A 21920-nucleotide genomic window follows, 5' to 3' on the forward strand; every position below is an offset into this window, starting at 1 on the left:
AATCGCGAGTCCGTGCTCGCGTTCTCGGCGAGTCCGTACTCCTGTGCGTTCTCGGCCAGTACGTACTCGCCCAGAACGCGAGTACATACTCGCGTACTTGAGAATTGATAAACGGCCTAGTATCTAGGCTTTCGGTCACATGACATTGTCTAGCCAATAGGAAAAAATTCCCTTAATAATGCCAAATTGTGCAATAGCGGACTATCTTCTCACCTTTGGATATCCTCAGGTGTGTTGTTGTAAATGTGGCAGCGGGCAATAACTGAGCTAAAAAAAAAAATAGCTTCTGCCGTAAATTTTTCTTCTCGTGTTGATCAGAACATTAATATCTCCAATGTTTGATTTGAAGAAAGAGTGGAGCATCTCCTTTGCAGGATGCGGGTTCATGGGGATTTACTATGTTGGTGCCACCAGTTGTATCCTTGAACGGTTCCCTCGGTTCATACAAGACGCCTCTAAAATCTATGGAGCCTCTGCAGGGGCTTTGACGGCTGCTGTTCTTACTTTGGGAATACTACTAGGTGAGTTTTTAGCTTCTTCTATACCTTCACGACCTCCATTTATCTTCTATGTAGACAAAACAGAGTATCTACTTTGATTATCTAATAGGCAGATATAACAATAGTGAAGAAAGAGGCAATGCCGCTATCAGCATAATATATATATAGTTTTTGCAAAACTGCAGTTAAGTCATAAATTACTTTTTATGATAAAATGTATTGCTGTTCCGATGGTGGAAAACTGAGCACAAACAAACATTTGTGGGAAATTACAAAGTATTGCTAGAGCTAAATCAATTGCCTGAATCATAAAAAAACAACCTTTGCTGTTTAGTTATAAAAACTAACTAAAAGATTTGTGTCCTATGTAAAAGATCCACTGTGATGGAAAAACTGAGATATGCAATGTACTTGTATTTGTCTGATATTATTAAAAAAGAGAAGAATTTATATGCAGATGTTGGCCCTTGAACAAAAATGACTTTCACTGTAAAATCTAATTAGTTCCCAGAACTCAAAAAAATTATGGAAACTCGTTGCCTCAAAAAAATTGAGTAAAGCTTAGCTAAAAATGACTAAGTTAGGACAACTTATTTATTTTGAGTACTCTGTACAAGCTCATTTGTTCCCAGAACTCAAAAAAATTGGATCAAGTTTACGTGAGATGACCAAGTTAGGGCAACTTACTCATTTTGAGTACACTGTACAGCCTTGTTAGTTCCCAGAACTCAAAAAAATTATGGAAACTCGTTGCCTCAAAAAAACTAAGTACAGCTTACTTAAGATGACTGTTAGGACAACTTATACATTGCAAGTCTGCAGTATTAAGAATAACTTGATATTTCTGACTTTCTGACAATACTAATTGTTTACCTACTGACAAACATTTCAAGTTCAACTAAATGAAAAAACAATTTGTGGTACCATGAATATGATTAAAAATAATTAACAACAATTTTTGTAATGATGTTAAAATGAGCCCAACTTTTATTTTCAAACACAACAAAGTACAACAGCCAACATACTGGACACTATTCTGCTGAACAACAAACAATTATATTGCCATCACTGTTATAATCTTACAATGAAACAAAGTCTCAGATGTAATTATTCTGAAAATAAGTTTAGGCCTAACACAACTTTGTTTTGTACTTACATTACTTATATAATCAAAATAAAATATTTATTGTTCTGTCACAAGTGCAGTCTCTAATTTAAACAACACATTTGTTTTTCATTCCAACACAGGAGCTGGAATGTTGTAATATTTTAAGGATGGCTTGTTTCCAGTCCAGGCGTTACTGCCTGAATGACTGTCATGGATCGAGGTGATCCAAATGTAGGTGCAGAAGAAAGTCTTTAACTTCCCTTAAGTACAGTGGCAGTGGATGTGGGTTGGAGATGCAATGAGCTTGAACCTGCAGGCGACCATCTTCACTGACCACACCATCTGTGACGGAGGACTCATCTCTCCTGTTGTCCTGCAAGCAAACAATCATATTTTTTGGAACATGAACTTAATTGCTTTCTTAAAACATTTTTTTCTGCATTTGGTATAGAACAGACTCCAATTTAGACAATCTCAGGCTCCCTCCCCACCAGAGAGGTGACATTCAATGTCCCAATTGTCAGTCTGGATAGCCGTGACCACCACACAACACACAATAATGTCATGAAAGCATCATTTTAAAAAGGGCTATGCAAACATGGCCAATAACTTTCATTCTAATGATGTGCAAAATGATTTGGGCACAAAACAAATTTTGCTGTTAGAAAACTTGCAGACTTCACTATATACAGTGTAGACCCTCTAAACTAAGTTTGGGGGATGTGATCTTTCAAGAAATGCAGACCAAACTGTTGTTGTTTGTTTACTTACAAAGCATGTCTTGTAGAATTAACTGGAGTCACAGCAACAGCATAGTGCAGTCATATCTCAAGTCTAATAACAGACAGGAAAAGATCAGTAAAGAACGTCTTGATGCATTCTCAATCATCCAGGAAAGTAAATCTCCAAAAGTTGAATCTGTTCATCTGGATGTTTCTTCCACAAAACGCTACGTCCAGATGAACAGATTCAACTTTTGGAGATCAGTAAAGAAACAACTTCCCCAAACCAAAGCACAAATACAACAATAAGTAAAACAGGCTGATCTAAAGTATGATTAAAGTTCAGCCTGATTAATATAAATGTCACTGACAGTTGCTAATATATTGGAAAACCAAAATACTTACCACTGAGTTGATGTCTTTCTGTCCAACAACAGGAGTGCTGGTCCCGAGCCTCAAAGACAGTAAGAAGCAAGCAGAGGGAGAAAAAACAGAACATATTTCAGAAACTGATTTGATCCTTAATGGCTGTGCAGTCATTGTAACATAGAATTTGCTTATGTTGTTAAATAAAGGCTAGATTTGACATTAATAGATGCCACAGATGTTCAAAAGCTGCCACAAAGCATGAAAAAATAGACGTCTCCGAAAACGTCGGAGCATTTTTGCAAATATGTGATGTCTTGATAAATCGAGCAGATATTTGAACTTTACACAGCTACATTCTCGCCTGAAAATATCTTAAAAGTTTATTTTGTGACCCAGAAAAAGTAATAAGTTTTTTAGCCGCGCTCCTCCGCCATTGCCGCGCTTACAAGTACGCACAGGCTCCGACAACCGTGGCCGACAAATGCGATCCTCCTTTTCCCCAGATTACCCTTTCTGGGTCACAAAATAACCTTTTAAGATATTTTCGAGAATGTAGCTGTGTAATGCTCAAATATCTACTTAATTTATCAAAATATCACATATTTGCAAAAGTGCTTCCACGTTTTCGGAGAGCTCTGTTATCCACACCCCACACCCTATCCCACTCCTAACGGCTGCACCTCCCAAAGAATTTTGTCTGGGCTCTTATCTCACTTATTTATTTCAAACGATCAACAGAAAATTTCACCGACATAGTTTTATGTAAGGTTTTTAAGGCTGTGGTGTTAATTTTTAAGTAACATGAGCCCAGCGGCAGCAGCAACGCTAGGCTAACACTAACTAGCTAGCAAGATTTTAAACCTGGTGCTAAACTAAGAGAAGCCACAAAATCAGTTTGAATAAGAGTAAACATTTACTCACCAAGTCAGTGTATCAGGTAAAGATCCACAGCAATGACAACAATAATATCTTGAGCTGAAGCTTCTCCAGGTTTGCTCAACATATTCCATAAAGAATGCACCGTGAACATGCGGACTGATCCGCGAGGGAGGAGGACGGTAGTCACGTGGCATTTTCAAAACACATCTTTCATCCTTCCGCCCTGAGAAGCAAAACTTCCAGCTTACTTAGCTTTTCTAAGTTAAGACAACTCAAATTAATCGAGTTTATCAGCGTTTATGCATAAAAAGTACTGGTAACTTATTTAAATTGAGTTCTAATAACAAATTGATAAAAATTGAGTTCAGCCTATTTAATATTTTTAATTAAACACAATATTACATTTTACAGTGTTGGCACCCCTAAGTTATTGTTTTAATTCTCACAAAGTATTTCCTCTCTCCCATCTTTGATTGTCTGCACTTTGCCAGAGATGGTCCTAGTCCCCTCTGGTGTTGCTGCATCTTATTTGATTTAAGAAAACACATACACAGGAAAAGTAAAGTACATTAGCCTAGTGAGCTTACTCAGTATCTCTGATTGGTGACAAGGGAAAGGAAAACAACTTTAGTACAGTGACTGAAGAATTGGCTCTCTGAGTCTCTGTAACAGTTATCGGCTATAATTTTTCTAATATCTTGTTCTGTATTATTTATTTATTTTAAATCTGGTGATGTTTTTAATCTGGTGAGTCTATTTGATATTGGATTCACATCATTAAGACTTATCTAACCGTTCAGTGACCCCTAGCACCCTCTGGATAGGGAATTGTCTAGCCAATAGGGCGAGGTCTTTTCCAAGCCTGGAAGACACTGCTCCCAACAAGCTATAAATGTTTAATCACAGGATAAAGGTAATCATTCAGAAAAACTTTGCATTTATTTACAGCAACCCTTATGTCTTAAGGCCCAAGTGGATCCAAGGATCAAGAGTTCAGATTTTTCCTTTAGCTAGATACAGAATCACTCATGTGTTACACAGTCATAATAGGTCACTTTATCTCAAATCAGCCAATTCTTAAAGTCTTTCCTGCTCAACCATCTCCATTTTGCATGAAGATTTTATGGTACAAAGTTTCTTAACATCACAATGAACCAGGCTCTGTAGTTTGAGACGGATACATTAAAATGTGGTGATAACTTCCTAGTTAAAATATGAAAAAAGTCCAGTGCTCCTGCAAAGTCCCATATTTGATCACTCATTAATAAAAAAAAATTAAAAAGGCAGTTAGTGACAGTTTTTGAATGAATGTAGCTGAATTTTACAATACTGCAAAATAAAGTATGTAGACTTCTTTTTCGCCCGAGACTCTTAGCCACAAGCATGAAAAAAAAAATCCCTTTTTCATTCAGCTTTCATGCTGGATTGAGCAAATGTGACAAGGTGTACCACAAAAAGAAAAATATCAGAAGATAGGTTCATCCAAATCAAACAAAAATCTTGAGTTTCCAGATAGTACTTTAATTATATATATTTATTTTATTTTCAAGATTTTAAGTTATCCAATTGTAGAACATTTACTGTTAAACCTTCCCCAATTTGCATAAAAATGTTATCATTTAAAGTGTGGATGTAGAAAGAAAAAAAAAGCAAATTATACAATACAATACAACTTTATTTATAGAGCACATTTAAAAACCAACGGTATGCTGAAGTACTTCACATAAAAGACAGAAAATAAAACAAAAATATTATAAAAATTAAATATTAATAAATATTATAGGACCATAACAAAGTACCAAGTATGTTAACAGGTCAGTGTCACTAATACACAGGAATAGCATAAAATGCATATCAACTAAAACATGTTAAAAGGACAAAGCCATTAAAAATATGTATAAATCAAATCTATTTATTTATATAGCACTTTTCACAGGATAAAAACCACAAAGTGCTTCACAGTAATATAAAACAGAAATACATAAAATACATTAATAATCAAACATACAGCACAAATCTAATTAAAAGCCGATCTAAATAAATGAGTCTTAAGCTGCTTTTTAAAAGAATAAATACAATCAAGACAACGTAAAGATGGAGGGAGAGCATTCCACAACCTGGGGGCCACCGCTCTAAAAGATCTATCACCTCTAAAACGAGTTTGTGGGACTACCAACAGCCTTTGATTAGAAGATCTCAGGCTGCGAGAGGGAGTGTGGGATTCTAAAAGATCGGAAATGTAGGCAGGGGCATCACAATTCAAAGCTTTAAAAGTCAGTACCAAGATTTTAAAATGAATTCTAAAATGTACTGGAAGCCAGTGTAATGAACGTAGCACTGGTGTAATGTGCTCTCTTTTTCGTGTCTTAGTTAAAAGCCTTGCAGCAGCATTCTGGACTAACTGGAGACGGTCAAGATTCCTTTTGCTCAATCAAAGAAAAAGGCTGTTACAATAATCTAAGCGAGATGAAATAAAAGCATGAATAACCATTTCTAACTCAGATTTAGACAGCAAAGTTCGCAGTTTGGAGATGTTTCTTAGCTGAAAAAGGCAATTCCTAATCAACTGGCGAGAGTGTTGTTCTAGGGACATGGCAGAATCAAAGATCACACCAAGGTACCTGGGGCTCAAGTGAACAGATGAGCCAAGAGAACCAAGATGCTGTTTGATTAGAGATATCTGGTTGTCGGGGGCAATAATTAATGTTTCTGACTTATCAGAGTTCAACTGTAAGTAGTTGTCACCAAGCCACTGTTCAATGGAAGCTAAACATTTAATTAAAGAGGACAGTTTATGGACTTCCATCGGCTTAAAAGAGCAATAGAGCTGAATATCATCAGCATAGAAGTGATAAGACACCTCAGGGAACTGCCTAATTATAAGTCCTAGAGGTAACATGTACAAGAGAAAAAGAATAGGACCCAGAACTGAACCCTGCGGTACCCCACATGTCAGATCCTTAGAATGTGACATAAACTGATTCGCAAAAACACTAAAAGATCTGTTGGAGAGGTACGACCGAAACCACTCCAGAGCAAGACCGGACACACCGACTATGTCCCGGAGCCTGTTAATCAGGATGGTATGGTCAATGGTGTCAAAGGCAGATGTCAAGTCCTATAAAAGGTAAAATAGAGTAAGTCCAGGGATTAGATACAGGCATTAACTAGCAGGAAAGGCAAGGTTAAATAAATAGGTTTTTAACCGTGATTTAAATGATTGGATAGAATCAGATCGGACAGCAATAGGAAGGTTATTCCATAAATCTGGGGCAGCCAAGGCAATTGCACGGTCACCTCTAGACTTCAGACGAGATCTTGGCTGCACCAGGAGTAACTGAGTAGATGATCTCAGTGCTCGAGCGGGAATGTACGAACTAAGGAGCTCGATAAGGTAGCTCGGGGCTGCTTTGTTGACAATTTTAAAAATAAGCAACAGTAGTTTAAATTGGATGCGGTATTTAATGGGTAGCCAGTGCAGGTCAGCTAGAACAGGGGTAATAGAGGTTTACCACCCAGTTCCGGTCAGAAGGCGTGCTGCCGCATTTTGAACAGTTTACAGTCTTTGAAGAAGGGCAGAATGAAGACTGAAATAAAGGGAGTTGCAGTAATCCAGCCTAGAGGTCACAAAGGCATGAATAAGCTTTTCCAGGTCCTTATACGGAACATAATGCCTAGCCTTGGAAATGACACGCAGTTGGTAGAAACTAGATCTAACTACAACGGACACTTGTTTATCAAATTTAAAAGAGCTATCCAGCAACACGCCCAAATTGCTAACAGTGTCAGAGAGGGAGCTGGCAAGGGAACCAAAGGCATCACGAAATTGTCTGTGAAGAATATTGTTATCAAATACCATGATTTCAGTTTTCTTATCATTTAAGATAAGAGAGTTTCCTAAGAGCCACTCTTTGACCTCACACATGCACTCTTGAAAGCAGTGCAGAGACCGAGCAGGATCATCAGCAAGTTCAAAGTAGACCTGTATATCGTCAGCATAACAATGATAAGCGATATTGTATTTCTCAAAGATTGTGCCTAGAGGGAGCATATACAGCGAGAATAGAATAGGGCCCAGCACAGATCCTTGAGGCACACCACAGTAGACAGGTGCAGCGGAGGAAGAGCAGGTGCCCAGGTTGACCGAGAAGGACCTATTGGAGAGGTATGATTTAAACCAATCAAGGGCAACACCTCTAATGCCTACAGTATGCTCAAGCCTCGCTAACAAGATGCTGTGATCCACCATGTCAAAAGCCGAGGATAAATCCAATAGAACTAGTACCGCAGAGCGTCCAGTATCAGCAATTAGAAGAAGATCATTTAGGACTCTAAGCAAAGCTGTTTCAGTGCTGTGACGTGGTTTAAAGGCATCCTGGAATTTATCAATAATGTCATTCGCATCCAAATACAACTGGAGTTGTGAAAGAACTATCCTCTCGAGAATTTTAGACGGAACAGGAGCTTAGAGATCGGTATGTAATTCGCATAATCATTATAATCAAGGTTTCTTTTTTTAAGACTACGGCTGGACTACGGCATGTTTAAGAGCTGACGGGACACAGGGAGGATATCATATATAGGATTAGTATTCTTCAGTTGCTCAACTAATCGCTTGAGAGTAAGGAGTGACACGGGCTCAAACTGATGGAAGGTTGATGAACAACCAGGAGTAGAAACAGGGCTCGACACTAAAGGAAGCGAGGACTTAAGAGAAAAAACTTTATCTAAGAAGTGAATTAAAAATTGTTCACAAAGAGCCGGAGAGCACACCAGCGGCATATCAGGATGGGGATTGACCACAGAATTAAAAATTTTAAATAGCGTTCTAAGGTTGTGACCATGAGCCAGGATAATATTTGATAAGAAAGCCACTTTGGCCATTTTAGCAGCAGTCTGAAATTTCGAGCGGCTGGCACGTAGGATTTCATAGGATACCTGGAGTTTATCTTTTTTCCACCTCCTCCATCACGGCGGCAGACGTTTAACCAGCATTGGGAAAAGGTTCTAGGGTGCTTCAATTTAATAGGTGCAACAGCGTCAAGGATAGAGGAGCATATGGATACCCGTCACTCAGGTTCCAATATGGATCCGGGTGACGCGAGTAAGAGAATTGGAGATTTAGAAGTTAGTGATGGGTCGGTCGCGAACGAAATGGCTCTTAGAGCCGAATCTTTGACGTGAACGACGCGAGCCGGCTCCTTATCGCGAGCCGTGGTTTTTTTCTTTCTTTCTCTCACCCTCTCTCTCTCTCTCTCTCTCTCTCTCTCTCTCGCACTTTTTTCCCGCTTCACTCCGCTCCCGAGCCTTGTGCTTTACGCTGGGCAGAGGGGGGAGGGGCGGTAGTTACACAGTTAGCACAGGAACAGAGCATGAGGGAGAGAGAGAGAAAGAGCCAGGGACAACAACGTCACATTAGAAAGGTATAGTAATCATCCATAACTATTTTCAGTTGCAGATGATAAAGGATTCAGAAAGTTTGTTCATGCAGGCCCATATGACAGAGAAGATGCATCTTCTTTTTGTTTTCATATTTTTTCATATTTATATTTAATTGTGTTGTGGTTTGCAGTGTTTTGTGTTGTTTCACTTTAAATTTGTTTAAAAGGAAAAAGCTGAAAATTCAAATAGTTAAAAATTGAAATGTGAATAGTTGGTTTTTGTATTATATGATTTATTTATTACATTTTATGTGGAGTGAATAAATAAAAGTATATTTACGGTGGCCCCTACAGACAAAGCACGTACGAACTTCAAAACACGTACGAACTCTGAAGCACGTACAAACCCTGAAGCACGTACAAACCCTGAAGCACGTACAAACTCCAAAACACCTAAAAACTCCATAGCACGTACAAACTCCGAAGCACATACAAACTCCAAAACACGTAAAAACTCAGAAGCACATAAAAACTCAAAACACGTACAAAAGACAACAGAAGTGCTCCAGGATGCTAGGCGCAGTGTTGAGCTTTTGTTACCTAGTGGCTACACAAGCCAGGAAGTACCAACGACCGGATTTGGTGTGTGGTAGTAACAGGTAAATGAACATTTTTTAAAAAAATATATTTGAATATATATGAATACTTGTGTATAAATACACAAACAATACACATATGCTTTCATGCTTTCAATTGTGTAATTTAAGTGATCTAGGTAGCTCTGTTTTGGAAGTTCAGTTCATGCTAGAAATGTGTTTTGGAGTTTGTACGTGCTTTGTCTCTAGGGGCCACCGCATATATTTATATATAAACATATATAAATAAACCACTTTTTTTTACATTAGTAATTACTTTTGTGCATAATTTTATGTTATCGTTAATAATAAATTAACTAAAGCAACAAAACAACCTAAAGAGCCGGTTCGGAGCCGAAAGAGCCGGCTCTTTTTAGTGAGCCGAACCGAAAGAGCCGGTTCTCCAAAAGAAGCCGGAAATCCCATCACTATTAGAAGTGTTTGTCTGTCGTAGGTTATTAGTGCACAACCACCTGCTGAGCATAAAACCAAAAAAAATAAGGAGTACTATGCCAAGGTCCAGTAAAAGGGGTAGGGAAGGTAAAAAGCAGAGGCACAGACGCGGACGAGGACGGCTTGCCATACACACCGGCGCCATCTTTGAAAAAGAAGTCCTGAGAGATTAATTAAACAAAAAACACAGTTTCTTTTGTTTTTTTGTTTTTTTTTGTTTTTTACAACAAATAACCATTCCAGTGCATGTGATATTGAGTTACTTTTGTTTATGCAGAGAAGTGCTGTGCCGACTTGATGTCAATAGCCAAAGAGGCTAGGAAGCACAAACTGGGACCCTTGCATCCATCTTTCAAACTGCTTCAGAGAGTGCAGGACACTCTGCTGAAGCATCTACCAGAAGATGCCCATGTTCGAGCCTCTGGGAAGCTCAGCGTGTCCCTGACCAGAGTGTCTGATGTGAAGAACGTACTAGTGTCAGAGTTTGACAGCAGAGAAGAGCTCATTCAGGTATATTTTACAGCTTGGAGCCATTTTCATCCAGCAAAACTCTTCAAGGTTCAAGATACAATTTATTGTCAGAATTCCCAACTTTATAAGTATACAAAAAAAGGATCAGACATGACTACTGATTATACAGCTATCGCTGTTTTCCTCATTGCTAAAATGGATTTAAAGGCACAGTGTGTAAAATCTCAACACTAGACGTCAGTAGATAGCAGTCACTTGAACTCTGTTTTATTACTCCTTTCCTGAATTTCTGTTTTCAAGTGCATAATCTGAGCTGCTACAGAACAAAAATTCTGTCTGTCGTTCATCTCTTATGACTGTCAGTTTGCTAATTACCAATCTGTGTCCACATCTATTTACACTGCAGGAAGCTATAAAACTTTGTTACGGAAGTCAGCTTGCTGCTGTTAGCTGCTGTTAATGAAACTTTCTTTAAAGTGTATCTAACATACAGTGGCTTGCAAAAGTATTCGGCCCCCTTGAACTTTTCCACATTTTGTCACATTACAGCCACAAACATGAATCAATTTTATTGGAATTCCACGTGAAAGACCAATACAAAGTGGTGTACACGTGAGAAGTGGAACGAAAATCATACATGATTCCAAACATTTTTTACAAATAAATAACTGAAAAGTGGGGTGTGCGTAATTATTCAGCCCCCTGAGTCAATACTTTGTAGAACCACCTTTTGCTGCAATTACAGCTGCCAGTCTTTTAGGGTATGTCTCTACCAGCTATGCACATCTAGCGACTGAAATCCTTGCCCATTCTTCTTTGCAAAACAGCTCCAGCTCAGTCAGATTAGATGGACAGCATTTGTGAACAGCAGTTTTCAGATCTTGCCACAGATTCTCGATTGGATTTAGACACCAGACAGGTCAGGGATAAAGTTATTGAGAAATTTAAAGCAGGCTTAGGCTGCAAAAAGATTTCCCAAGCCTTGAACATCCCACAGAGCACTGTTCAAGCGATCATTCAGAAATGGAAGGAGTATGGCACAACTGTAAACCTACCAAGACAAGGCCGTCCACCTAAACTCACAGGCCGAACAAGGAGAGCGCTGATCAGAAATGCAGCCAAGAGGCCCATGGTGACTCTGGACGAGCTGCAGAGATCTACAGCTCAGGTGGGGGAATCTGTCCATAGGTCAACTATTAGTCATGCACTGCACAAAGTTGGCCTTTATGGAAGAGTGGCAAGAAGAAAGCCATTGTTAACAGAAAACCATAAGAAGTCCTGTTTGCAGTTTGCCACAAGCCATGTGGGGGACACAGCAAACATGTGGAAGAAGGTGCTCTGGTCAGATGAGACCAAAATGGAACTTTTTGGCCAAAATGCAAAACGCTATGTGTGGCAGAAAACTAACACTGCACATCACTCTGAACACACCATCCCCACTGTCAAATATGGTGGTGGCAGCATCATGCTCTGGGGGTGCTTCTCTTCAGCAGGGACAGGGAAGCTGGTCAGAGTTGATGGGAAGATGGATGGAGCCAAATACAGGGCAATCTTGGAAGAAAACCTCTTGGAGTCTGCAAAGGACTTGAGACTGGGGCGGAGGTTCACCTTCCAGCAGGACAACGACCCTAAACATAAAGCCAGGGCAACAATGGAATGGTTTAAAACAAAACATATCCATGTGTTAGAATGGCCCAGTCAAAGTCCAGATCTAAATCCAATCGAGAATCTGTGGCAAGATCTGAAAACTGCTGTTCACAAACGCTGTCCATCTAATCTGACTGAGCTGGAGCTGTTTTGCAAAGAAGAATGGGCAAGAATTTCAGTCTCTAGATGTGCAAAGCTGGTAGAGACATACCCTAAAAGACTGGCAGCTGTAATTGCAGCAAAAGGTGGTTCTACAAAGTATTGACTCAGGGGGCTGAATAATTACGCACACCCCACTTTTCAGTTATTTATGTGTAAAAAATGTTTGGAATCATGTATGATTTTCGTTCCACTTCTCACTTGTACACCACTTTGTATTCATCTTTCACGTGGAATTCCAATAAAATTGATTCATGTTTGTGGCTGTAATGTGACAAAATGTGGAAAAGTTCAAGGGGGCCGAATACTTTTGCAAGCCACTGTAGTTGGACTTGAACAATGAATAAACTCTCATATGATGTGAGAATGTAATCAAACTGTTTATTAGACGGAAAGTGTGATTTTAGGATACTCGAACCTCACATTAGTTGGCATAATGTCAGCTTACAACCAGCTTTTGTCGTTGTTTGGCCAACTCATTGTCAGCTGTGCACAGACAGGAGGGTCACATATATCATAATCTTCTGACAATAAGTAACTGCAACTATGTCAGGAATAAATAAGCATGTTTATACATGTTTTCATGTGATAGAAACTTGACTTCAGTTCAGGAGATGAGGCCTGAGGTGAGAAGAAAGAGGCTGAGGTAGAAATGAGGGAGGAGAGAGCAGTGGTGGAGGAGGAGAAAGACATGATGATGATGGCAATATACATACTCATAAGGTATATATGTGCTTGATCTGTAGCTGCATCTATTAGGTGGATCAGTGACGTCCATCTCAGCCACTGTATTCAAGATGGGAGAGCAACATGGCTCTTATTTATTTTTAAAGGATAAATTCAAGTTCAAGAACGCATCAATTTGCTGGAAGATGTATTTACACAATAATTAATTTCTGTTTATGAGTACATTTTCTTCTGTTAAATAACCTAAACAAAGTACCTACTGTACCGTTAAAGGCTGACCAGAAAGACAAGAGACAAGACAGGACAAGTAGAAGAGAATTTTTGAGAAACTAGGTAGAGGAATAATTCTGTTGTCCTCTTTGGCATGGATGAGTTTGTGTTTCTACATCCAACGTGACATAATATCTGACCTTTTCTAGGCCCTCATATGCAGCTGCTTCGTCCCTTTTTACTGTGGTGTCATTCCACCCAGATACCGTGGAGTGGTAAGCATATTAGAAAGGTTGAAATGACAACCCAGTTGACATTACAGCACATAAACAGAGTTACACTTGGTGGTGTAACAGTATTCTGGTTTCTATCTGTGCAGCTGGCAGCATATGGAGACATCTCAAAACTCTGCTTGTGTCTTATCCTGATTTGTGAAACCAAGTTGAATTAAGGTTAAAGTAAATGTTATCTGGATGACAGATATGCTAAACGTGATTGAGCCTTCATCAGAAACTGTGTACAGTTTTTTCAATGTTAAATAATCTGAATATCTGGTTCTATGTGGTTGTGACATGGACCAAGATTATACCTAATGACAAACAGCTTACTTTCCCACTCAGCACTATGTGGACGGTGCCGTCACTGACAACCTGCCTGGTTGTCAACTGAAACAGACAATCACGTTCTCACCATTTGCTGGCAAGAGTGATATCTGCCCCTGGGCAAGCACACCAAACCTCCCTGAGGTACGCTTCAACAATGTCAGCATCCAGGTCAACTCAGAGAACCTCTACAGAGTGACCAGCACCTTCTTCCCTCCAGAGCCTGAGGTGTGTTACAGATTTGTGTAGATTTGTGTAGATTTCTGTTACTTTCATCAGTTTTCATCAGTTTGAATTTTTACAGGCAATGGCTGAAATTTGTCACAATGGCTACAGGGATGCTTTTCGTTTCCTACAAGAAAACAGTAAGGACGTTGATAATGGCGGCTAAATATTCACGAGAATAAACTGGCTCCAAAAGATTTAACTCAAAATAAAACAAAAGATACAAAATAGACTGGGAACCATTCCATAGAAGCGTTTGTCAGATTTGTTTTTCTTTACTCCTTATCACATTGGACTTCTTTGCTTATCACAGATCTGATCAGCAGTGAGTGTCCCATAAGAAATCTGGCGATCGATTCTGTTGTGAAGTGGTGAAGGAGTCCAGTGTGAAAGCACAGCAGGATGGATTGAACACACTTCGGGAAGATCACTGGTGGTTGGATCCGCACCTCGTAGAAAATCTCCCGATTGAAATTCAAAGGGGTAAGGACAGTTAGCCTGTCATGAGATCAGCAGGGAAAATACAGCGGACAGATAATATACCATTGAGCCAGTGCAATCATTTTTTTAATGCAGTCGAAGTAAATATGTTTTTTATTGTATTTGTGTCAGTGCTATGCGTGGCCTGCAGAGAGACACGTACTGCTGATGGTCTGTTCTCCTACATGACTGGGTACCTGCCAAAGAAAGTGACTTCTTACATACAGATCCCCTATTTTCTGCCTGTTGAGTTGGTCAGCTCTCTATCCCAGAGGTACTTACTTACTATTTTTTATGTTGGATCCACCACATTCAAATGATTTATGCTTACACTGAGCCCTTTTCTTCACTGTGATCTTAAAATCAAAAACTGTTCTTTTGTTGTTGATGCCAAAAATGTATTTTTCATTCTCAGCTACTAAACCGTGCGAACATTATTTAGTTTTTACTGTCAGTTATTTTTGGCAGAAGTCAAAAATTTAAAAGGGATTTTCATTCTGGACCAATATTTCAGTCTAACCTTGAATGTAGGATTTTATACAGATTATTTCCCCTTTAGTGATAATGCCGATTTTACGTCAAAGTGCCAAGTGCTTTGACCTTTCACAGCCATTATGGATTAATGTGTTTCTCTCTCTTTGATTGCTTCTTTCAGATTAGTTTACTGGATTCCAGATCTACAGAGGGACATGAGCTGACTCTATAGCATGGTTGGAGACATATACAAACAAGCACTGAAGGACAACAAGGAAGAGAGTGATAGGTAGGCAGTGAAATGAAGATATGCTGTGCATTCTTCCACTCTTGATAAATGAGCAGGTTGTAATGTGATTTCACTGGTGCAGACATGATATCATATCTCAAAGTACAAATGAGATAAATGTAGTCCTTAGTTTTATAGATGTCCTGAACCAAAGATTTGGATAACATGATTAAAATCTAGATAACATAATTGTTAAAAAATCTATGATTAGATTTATTTCTTGGAACAATGGCCATGAGATGTTCTGACAGTGGATTCAGAAGATTTTCCACATATTAATTTCAATGTTTGTTTTTCCAGTGAACCACCTCTGCACAGATCTAAAAGCCTGCCGTTAGGCCTGAACCTGTGCAGTGAAGGAGAAGGAGATATAAACAATTCCTCAGTGACCCCAGAAGCCACTTCTGCCTCTAGCTGTACCTTTAAGTGCAACACACACAGTACATTGGCTCACATGCTTCTGATACCACCCACTGGCAGTGGCACGTCTGGGTTTAATGAAACCACCCTAAAACCAAGTGCAGGTAGAGGCTGGGGTTTGGGCAGAGTTACGGGATGGCTGGGAAATTCAACCAAACAAACTTGAAATCTCAAGAAAAAAAAACCCCATAACAAGCAAAAACAAACTGTGATTGTGTGTAGCCCAGTCTGAGAAACTGCAAGACAATTATCTTTTTGACAGCAGCTGGCAACATCAGCTAAACAAAGAAAACAAATAAATAAACAAATAATGACTTACAATAATCTTTTTTGCCACTGTAATAGGATATAATGAAAAAAAAATCATTTATTTGTGTCATCATGCCTAGATTACTGCAATGCCCTGTTTACAAGCTTAGATAAATCATCTCTTTCTTGCCTACAAACTATGCAAAATGGCATGGTCGGATTACCATGTTCTAGTAAGCAAGCTCACATTGCTCATTTTTTTTAAATTTAAAAGTATTGTATTTACACTAAATAGAGAGGCTGTAGTCTATTTACCCCATCTTCTCCTTAAACACACTGCTATTGGCTGTCTTTTATCACAGGCTCAATCAGTTGTTCCTCACACATCACTGAACAGTAAGGGTGGACAGAGCCTTTCAGACACTGGCACTAAGGGCTTGAGATGGTCTCCTACTACAACTATACATACGTGACTCTGTGGACTCCTTTAAAATGCATTTGCAAACTTGTCTTTCATATTTATATATTCCTGCTATTTTTTTATTGTGATTCTTCCAAGTTTTTATTTCGTTTATTCTGTAAACTTGTATGGCTCTTTGTGACTACATAGCTGTATAAGTGTTTTATCAATAAACTCCTAATATTTTACTTACATATGAGTATTTAATGTTTACTTGGCTTTCATTTGGATCCATTCTTCTCACATCATGCCCTGTTTCAAACCACCAAGATGGCCACAGCCATAATGCTCAAATTGGAGCTTTTGAGCATTAACAAACAAATGAACAAACCAGTTTGACGTAAGGTCCAAGTGTCAAATAAATAAATAGAAAAGGGTGTCTCTCTCTCTGTGTGTGTGTGTGTGTGTGTGTGTGTGTGTGTGTGTGTGTGTGTGTGTGTGTGTGTGTGTGTGTGTGTGTGTGAGCTGGGGTGTATTACTGGAGCTGTAAAAGTAAATATGTATCTCGTGGTATTTTTGATTTTGATTTTGATATTTCTTTTTAAAAAAAAAAAATCTATTATAGCTCTTGTAACCACATAAATATTTTTCAGATATAAACAATACAAATAAGCCAAATATTTGATTTGAACAAAGTCACACATTTAAGTTCAACATTGGGGCAAATAAATAGAATCATTTTGTTTATTTATTTTACCTAATACAATGCTCATTTGCTAATATGATGTAACACACCCGTGTTTCTTGGGGTTTTTTTGTATCTCATAAATTATAGCCCTTCACAAACACCTACTAACCAGTCAGAATGGTCATGGCGTTTTCCCACTTGTGCCTCCCATATTTTTGTACACAGTGCGGAGTTGTGTAACTAATGAAAACTGTATCACATGTCATACAGCGGGCCAAATTACAGTTAGCGAGCAACTCCAGCTTGTTTTCTATTTTGAAACGTTTGAGCCTAGTAAGTTGTGCAATACCACACCATAGCCAGCTAAAACACTCCCCGTTTACATCTGACTGTAGTGCAGATAACGCAGGTCAATTCAACCCTGGGAGGCTCCTAAATGCACCAGCTGAACTCTGAGACACGACTGACAAAATGACAATATTAGATATCGTTCTGAGTTTTAATTAATCTTACAGTCAATGGAGAAACCAGATAAGATGTTTAACTGGGTCGAGGAGTGGAACATCTCTTTTGCAGGCTGTGGATTCAGGAGCATTTACTACGTGGGAGCTTTGAGCTGTATCCTGGAGCGGGCTCCACAGCTGGTTCATGGTGCTTCTAAAATTTGTGGATCTTCCTCTGGGTGTCTCGTGGCTGCAGCTCTCACTGTTGGCATTCCCATTGGTGAGTCACATTTAATGTACACTGCAGATTACAGTTTGTCCAGCTCTTCAACAGTTTGTTTCTTAAAGAGAAATTAAAGAGGAATTCATAAATAAAATGTAACTCTTGGTATTATTCTCATATATAACACAAAATTGACCAATAAAAATATGCAAGTTTATTTTATTTCTACATGCCTTGTTGAATATCTGAAAATATTTTGTGTGATATAATTCATGTTTATTGCAATGCGTTGTATTTTTGTATGAAATTTTTGTCTTTTTTTCATTTGCACTTGAAGTACCTGTCCATTCATGAAGTTCAGGCATATCTCAAAACAAATGGTGTTGTAACTGACACTAGGCGGTGTATTTCATAAGTTCCTGACACACAAACAGCTGATACAATAGTGAGAGCAAATTCCATAGGTCGCACAGAATTCATGGTCAAGTGAGGGGACTGTAGGGAAAACAACTGCTGCACAATAAAAAAAAAACTTTCAAAGTCCTTTAGACATGTGGATAATGCAATGATACATCATAATGTCACTGGTTCTCTACATTAGCCTGAACATTTGGTTCTGCTGCATTTTCTCCCTCAGAACAGTTGTGTGCTGATATTTTAACCACAGCGAAGGAGGCAAGAAAACACACCCTTGGAGTTTTCCACCCGACCTTCAGCCTGCTCCGGACAGTCAGGGACTCCCTGCTGGAAAAGCTTCCAGAAGATGCCCACCTCCGGGCTTCTGGAAGGCTCTGCGTGTCTCTCACCCGAATAGCTGATGGGAAAAATGTTTTGGTGTCCGAGTTTGCCAGCAGAGAGGAGCTCATTCAGGTTGATCAGATTGGTGACTTTACAGAAAAATTATTGGGATCTTTTAGGCTTTTCTGTTCTAGTGATCTAACCTCTTTACCTTTGCAGGTTCTCATGTGCAGCTGTTTTTTCCCTGTTTACTGTGGTTTCATCCCACCTTCATACCATGGCATGGTCAGTCGAGCTTAACATTTTTTGTATGCTGTCTTTGCTTTTACTGGTCTTATTATTGAAATAAATGAGTAGAGATTTCTGTGCCATAGACCATAGAGAATGGGAAAGAAAAAAAAATCTGACTGCTTCAAAGCTACAGGAGCATTTTATTGCCAGATTTCAGGGGCAGGTAAATTTGGGAATCATAGAAGTGGAACGGGATATCGTTCATATATCATATCAAATTCTTTCTCATCACGCCCAGTTGCAGTTGAGCGAAGACAACCATCTCAGCAGTCTCAGCAAGTTTCATAACATAACCTTACTAATCGGTCGGTGATGTTATGGTGAGCATGGCCATCTTATACAGTCTATGGCGTTCTTGGCTAAAAGACGCAATATCTGGAGGCTTCGTTACAGCCAAAGCTTTTAATTTTTTTCTCCACTCACACTTTAATTTTAAACTCATTCAAGGTTTACATAAGGTAAGTGGAATAGAGCACACAGGTAAAGAGGCAAGCACACTGAAAATTATGACTGAGCATACAAACAGAGCACACAGCATACGTGTGATCTTTATTTGAGAGTAGTAATCCACCTTTACTTTATAAATGCTATGGCTGCTTTGTATATGAGGACAGTTCGTGACATGTTTTTGTCACACTATATCTACTTCGTCATCTCAGCTTGCCATCAATTTTGATCAGTTTTTCTTTCTTCTAAGCGCTACATGGATGGAGCACTGAGCAACATGATGCCGTTGTCCGAGCAGAGAAACACCATCACCATAGCCCCGTTCTCAGGTGAGAGTGACATTTGCCCCAGAGAAGGGTCATACAATTTCTTTGAAGTCCACTACGGAAACGTCAGCATTCAGGTCAACACAGGGAATGTATATCGAGTCTGTACATCCTTCCTCCCCCCCAGACTTGAGGTGGGTTCATGTTCAGAGCTCACGACTTTAAAGCAGTAGAGTGTACAGTAATGTTTAACTTTTTTTTTTTTTTGTGAGGCAGAAGCTGGCTGAGATATGCCACAATGGCTACATGGATGCTCTTTGTTTCCTGAGAGAGAAAGGTGAGATTTTTCCACCTTCATTTTCTTTAGCATTTCTGGTTTACACCATAAAGTTACATCAAAACATGTTATCAACCAACTGTCTCAGATCTGCTTACAGCACAAAATATTCACAGCAGTGCAGTGGTAGGAGCCAAATCTCCTTGCTGTGAGCAGATGAAGGAAGTGGGTCGAGCAGAAGAGAGGATGATGAAGTGTCACAAGGAAAACCATCAGTGGCTGGACCACAGAGTCATTGAGAACCTCCCAGTGGCTATCAAGAAAGGTAAGGTGGTCAAGTGAGACGAGCTGATCATCAGATGTACAGAAGTTTTTCAAAAGAGTTATTGTAAGACTTTATTTTAATTGAAAAAAAAAATTGTCCTTGTAAGAGTGCTGGTTCAAATGGTAAAGAGGACACAGAAATGGAACAGGAAGAGTGTAATGATTTGGCATGAACATAAAACAAAACAATCATCATCTTTATGTTCGACTTTCATGGCCATTGGTCCTGGATAAACCCCAGTGGAGGTGGTTGCATTGACTCACAAAACATCAGTTGTGGTGTACAAACCTAAACAAGGGGTCCTGAAAACCTTTTCAAAGATTAACTTCTGACAGTTAATGACGTTTAGTTAAATTGATGATATGTTAATGCTAACAAATTGAAAAAGTATTACATTAGGAGGGCATTACTTGCATCCACCATCTTGATACTGCTGTATTCTTCAAGGTAAGAAGATAGAGGAATCTAATGTAACTCATATTCAAATAATCATAAAATATTTCTTTACATTAACTGTTAATCAGATAAATAATCTAAAGATTAAAGATTAACTTTCAACTTACAAAATCCTCTCTGCTTTCAGTACAATGGTAGGCTGTAACAGTCTTTCTGATCTATTCGGTGGATTTATAGACTGCCAGGTCTGTCCACTGAGCAGCAGAATATGATGTAATCTTAAGATTTTAAACTAGTGATTTAAATTTCCCATTTTATGTAAAATGTATTAAATTGAGGTTTAAATGAATGAACAGTATCATTTATACCACACACTAGGTCTCTCACAGGTAGCATGATACATAATTTTATGTAATTTCCACCCTTTGTGTGTCTGTGTTAGTGCTATGTGAGGCATGCAGGGATAGTCATGACGGTAGCAGCTGGAGGCCGCATTACAGGGACTTCCTGACAATGAATTTGTTTACCTATCTACTTACCTTCCTCATCTTACCTGTTGAGCTGACCATCTTTTTTACCAAAAGGTAAAGTGTGAACTGTTTGATCCAAGAGTTCCCTAATATCCTATTCTCTACTGGGCTTTGGAATGAACTTGGGTTAACAACAGCAATTAGTACTTCAATTTCTTTCTTTTGTCTGTGTTTTTACTGTGACAGCATGGTGTCATTCAGCTGTACAGCACTTTGCAGATTGTTATTGTGGTCTGCAGATTTCTACAGGCAGAAATGGAGCAATGATAGCGTCAACAGGTATGTGTACATAAAAATTCACAATTTTACCTCTTTAAAAAAACTGATTTAACCTTAGGATTATTAAATCTCATTTTTGGCTTTCTTTACATATGCCGTGTCTTTGTTACTCCAACAAACTGTATCTGTTGCTAATATTATAAGGAGGTAACATTAATGAAAAGCTCATCCTTTGTGTGACGGTGATTTTTAGTTTTTTCCTCTTCATATTCTTCAGCGCATCTCGAGAGAATAACTGCATCTGCGGGTCATCTGATTCAGACAGCAGGAATCAGAGAGGACGAGACATAAATACACAAACTCTGAAATCAAAGATGACCTCAAATTCTAAAATGAATCTCTGCTGGGACACCAATGGCAACATGGACCTTATGCCCCCAGTCTCAACTAGAACTGCATCTGGCCAGGTGATGTTAAACACACCAGGAAATGGACCTGTAATCAACCATAAAGAAAGTGGAAAAAAGATTGATTAAAGGAAACCAACAAAGGAAAACAAACAAACAAACAAAAAAACTTCAGCATTTGCTGAACTTGTTGACATCTTATCAACACCATGAGTCTAATTGTAATGTACAACAGGAAAATAAAAAGAACGCCTTTTTCTTCGCAAAGATTGAACAATAGCTACCATGTGATATTGAAATAAAGGTAAAA

The 21920-nt window shown here is 38.8% G+C and overlaps 2 protein-coding genes and 1 long non-coding RNA gene across 3 annotated transcripts; 2 read left to right on the forward strand and 1 right to left on the reverse strand.

Annotated features, from left to right (window-relative positions):
- The first annotated feature begins 334 nt into the window (after positions 1-334).
- On the forward strand, positions 335-14741 carry LOC134632294 (patatin-like phospholipase domain-containing protein 2). The gene is made up of 7 exons (XM_063480966.1): positions 335-521; positions 10325-10557; positions 13431-13496; positions 13842-14051; positions 14128-14188; positions 14362-14531; positions 14661-14741. The coding sequence occupies exons 1-6, from the start codon at positions 335-337 to the stop codon at positions 14421-14423; spliced, it is 819 nt and encodes a 272-aa protein (XP_063337036.1). The 3' UTR covers positions 14424-14531; positions 14661-14741.
- Positions 2382-3758, reverse strand: LOC134632295 (uncharacterized). Its single transcript, XR_010094491.1, has 3 exons — positions 3621-3758; positions 2736-2784; positions 2382-2442 (listed from the first exon to the last, which is right to left on the reverse strand). It is a non-coding gene; the product is annotated as an uncharacterized LOC134632295 (long non-coding RNA).
- Positions 14742-17584: 2843 nt separating the features above from the next.
- LOC134631783 (patatin-like phospholipase domain-containing protein 2) lies at positions 17585-21739 on the forward strand. The gene is made up of 8 exons (XM_063480338.1): positions 17585-17771; positions 18352-18584; positions 18672-18737; positions 19441-19650; positions 19733-19793; positions 19882-20058; positions 20897-21038; positions 21481-21739. The coding sequence occupies exons 1-8, from the start codon at positions 17585-17587 to the stop codon at positions 21737-21739; spliced, it is 1335 nt and encodes a 444-aa protein (XP_063336408.1).
- Positions 21740-21920: the final 181 nt, after the last annotated feature.

Source organism: Pelmatolapia mariae, linkage group LG7 (assembly GCF_036321145.2).
Source record: "Pelmatolapia mariae isolate MD_Pm_ZW linkage group LG7, Pm_UMD_F_2, whole genome shotgun sequence".
NCBI classification, from domain to species: Eukaryota; Metazoa; Chordata; class Actinopteri; order Cichliformes; family Cichlidae; genus Pelmatolapia; species Pelmatolapia mariae.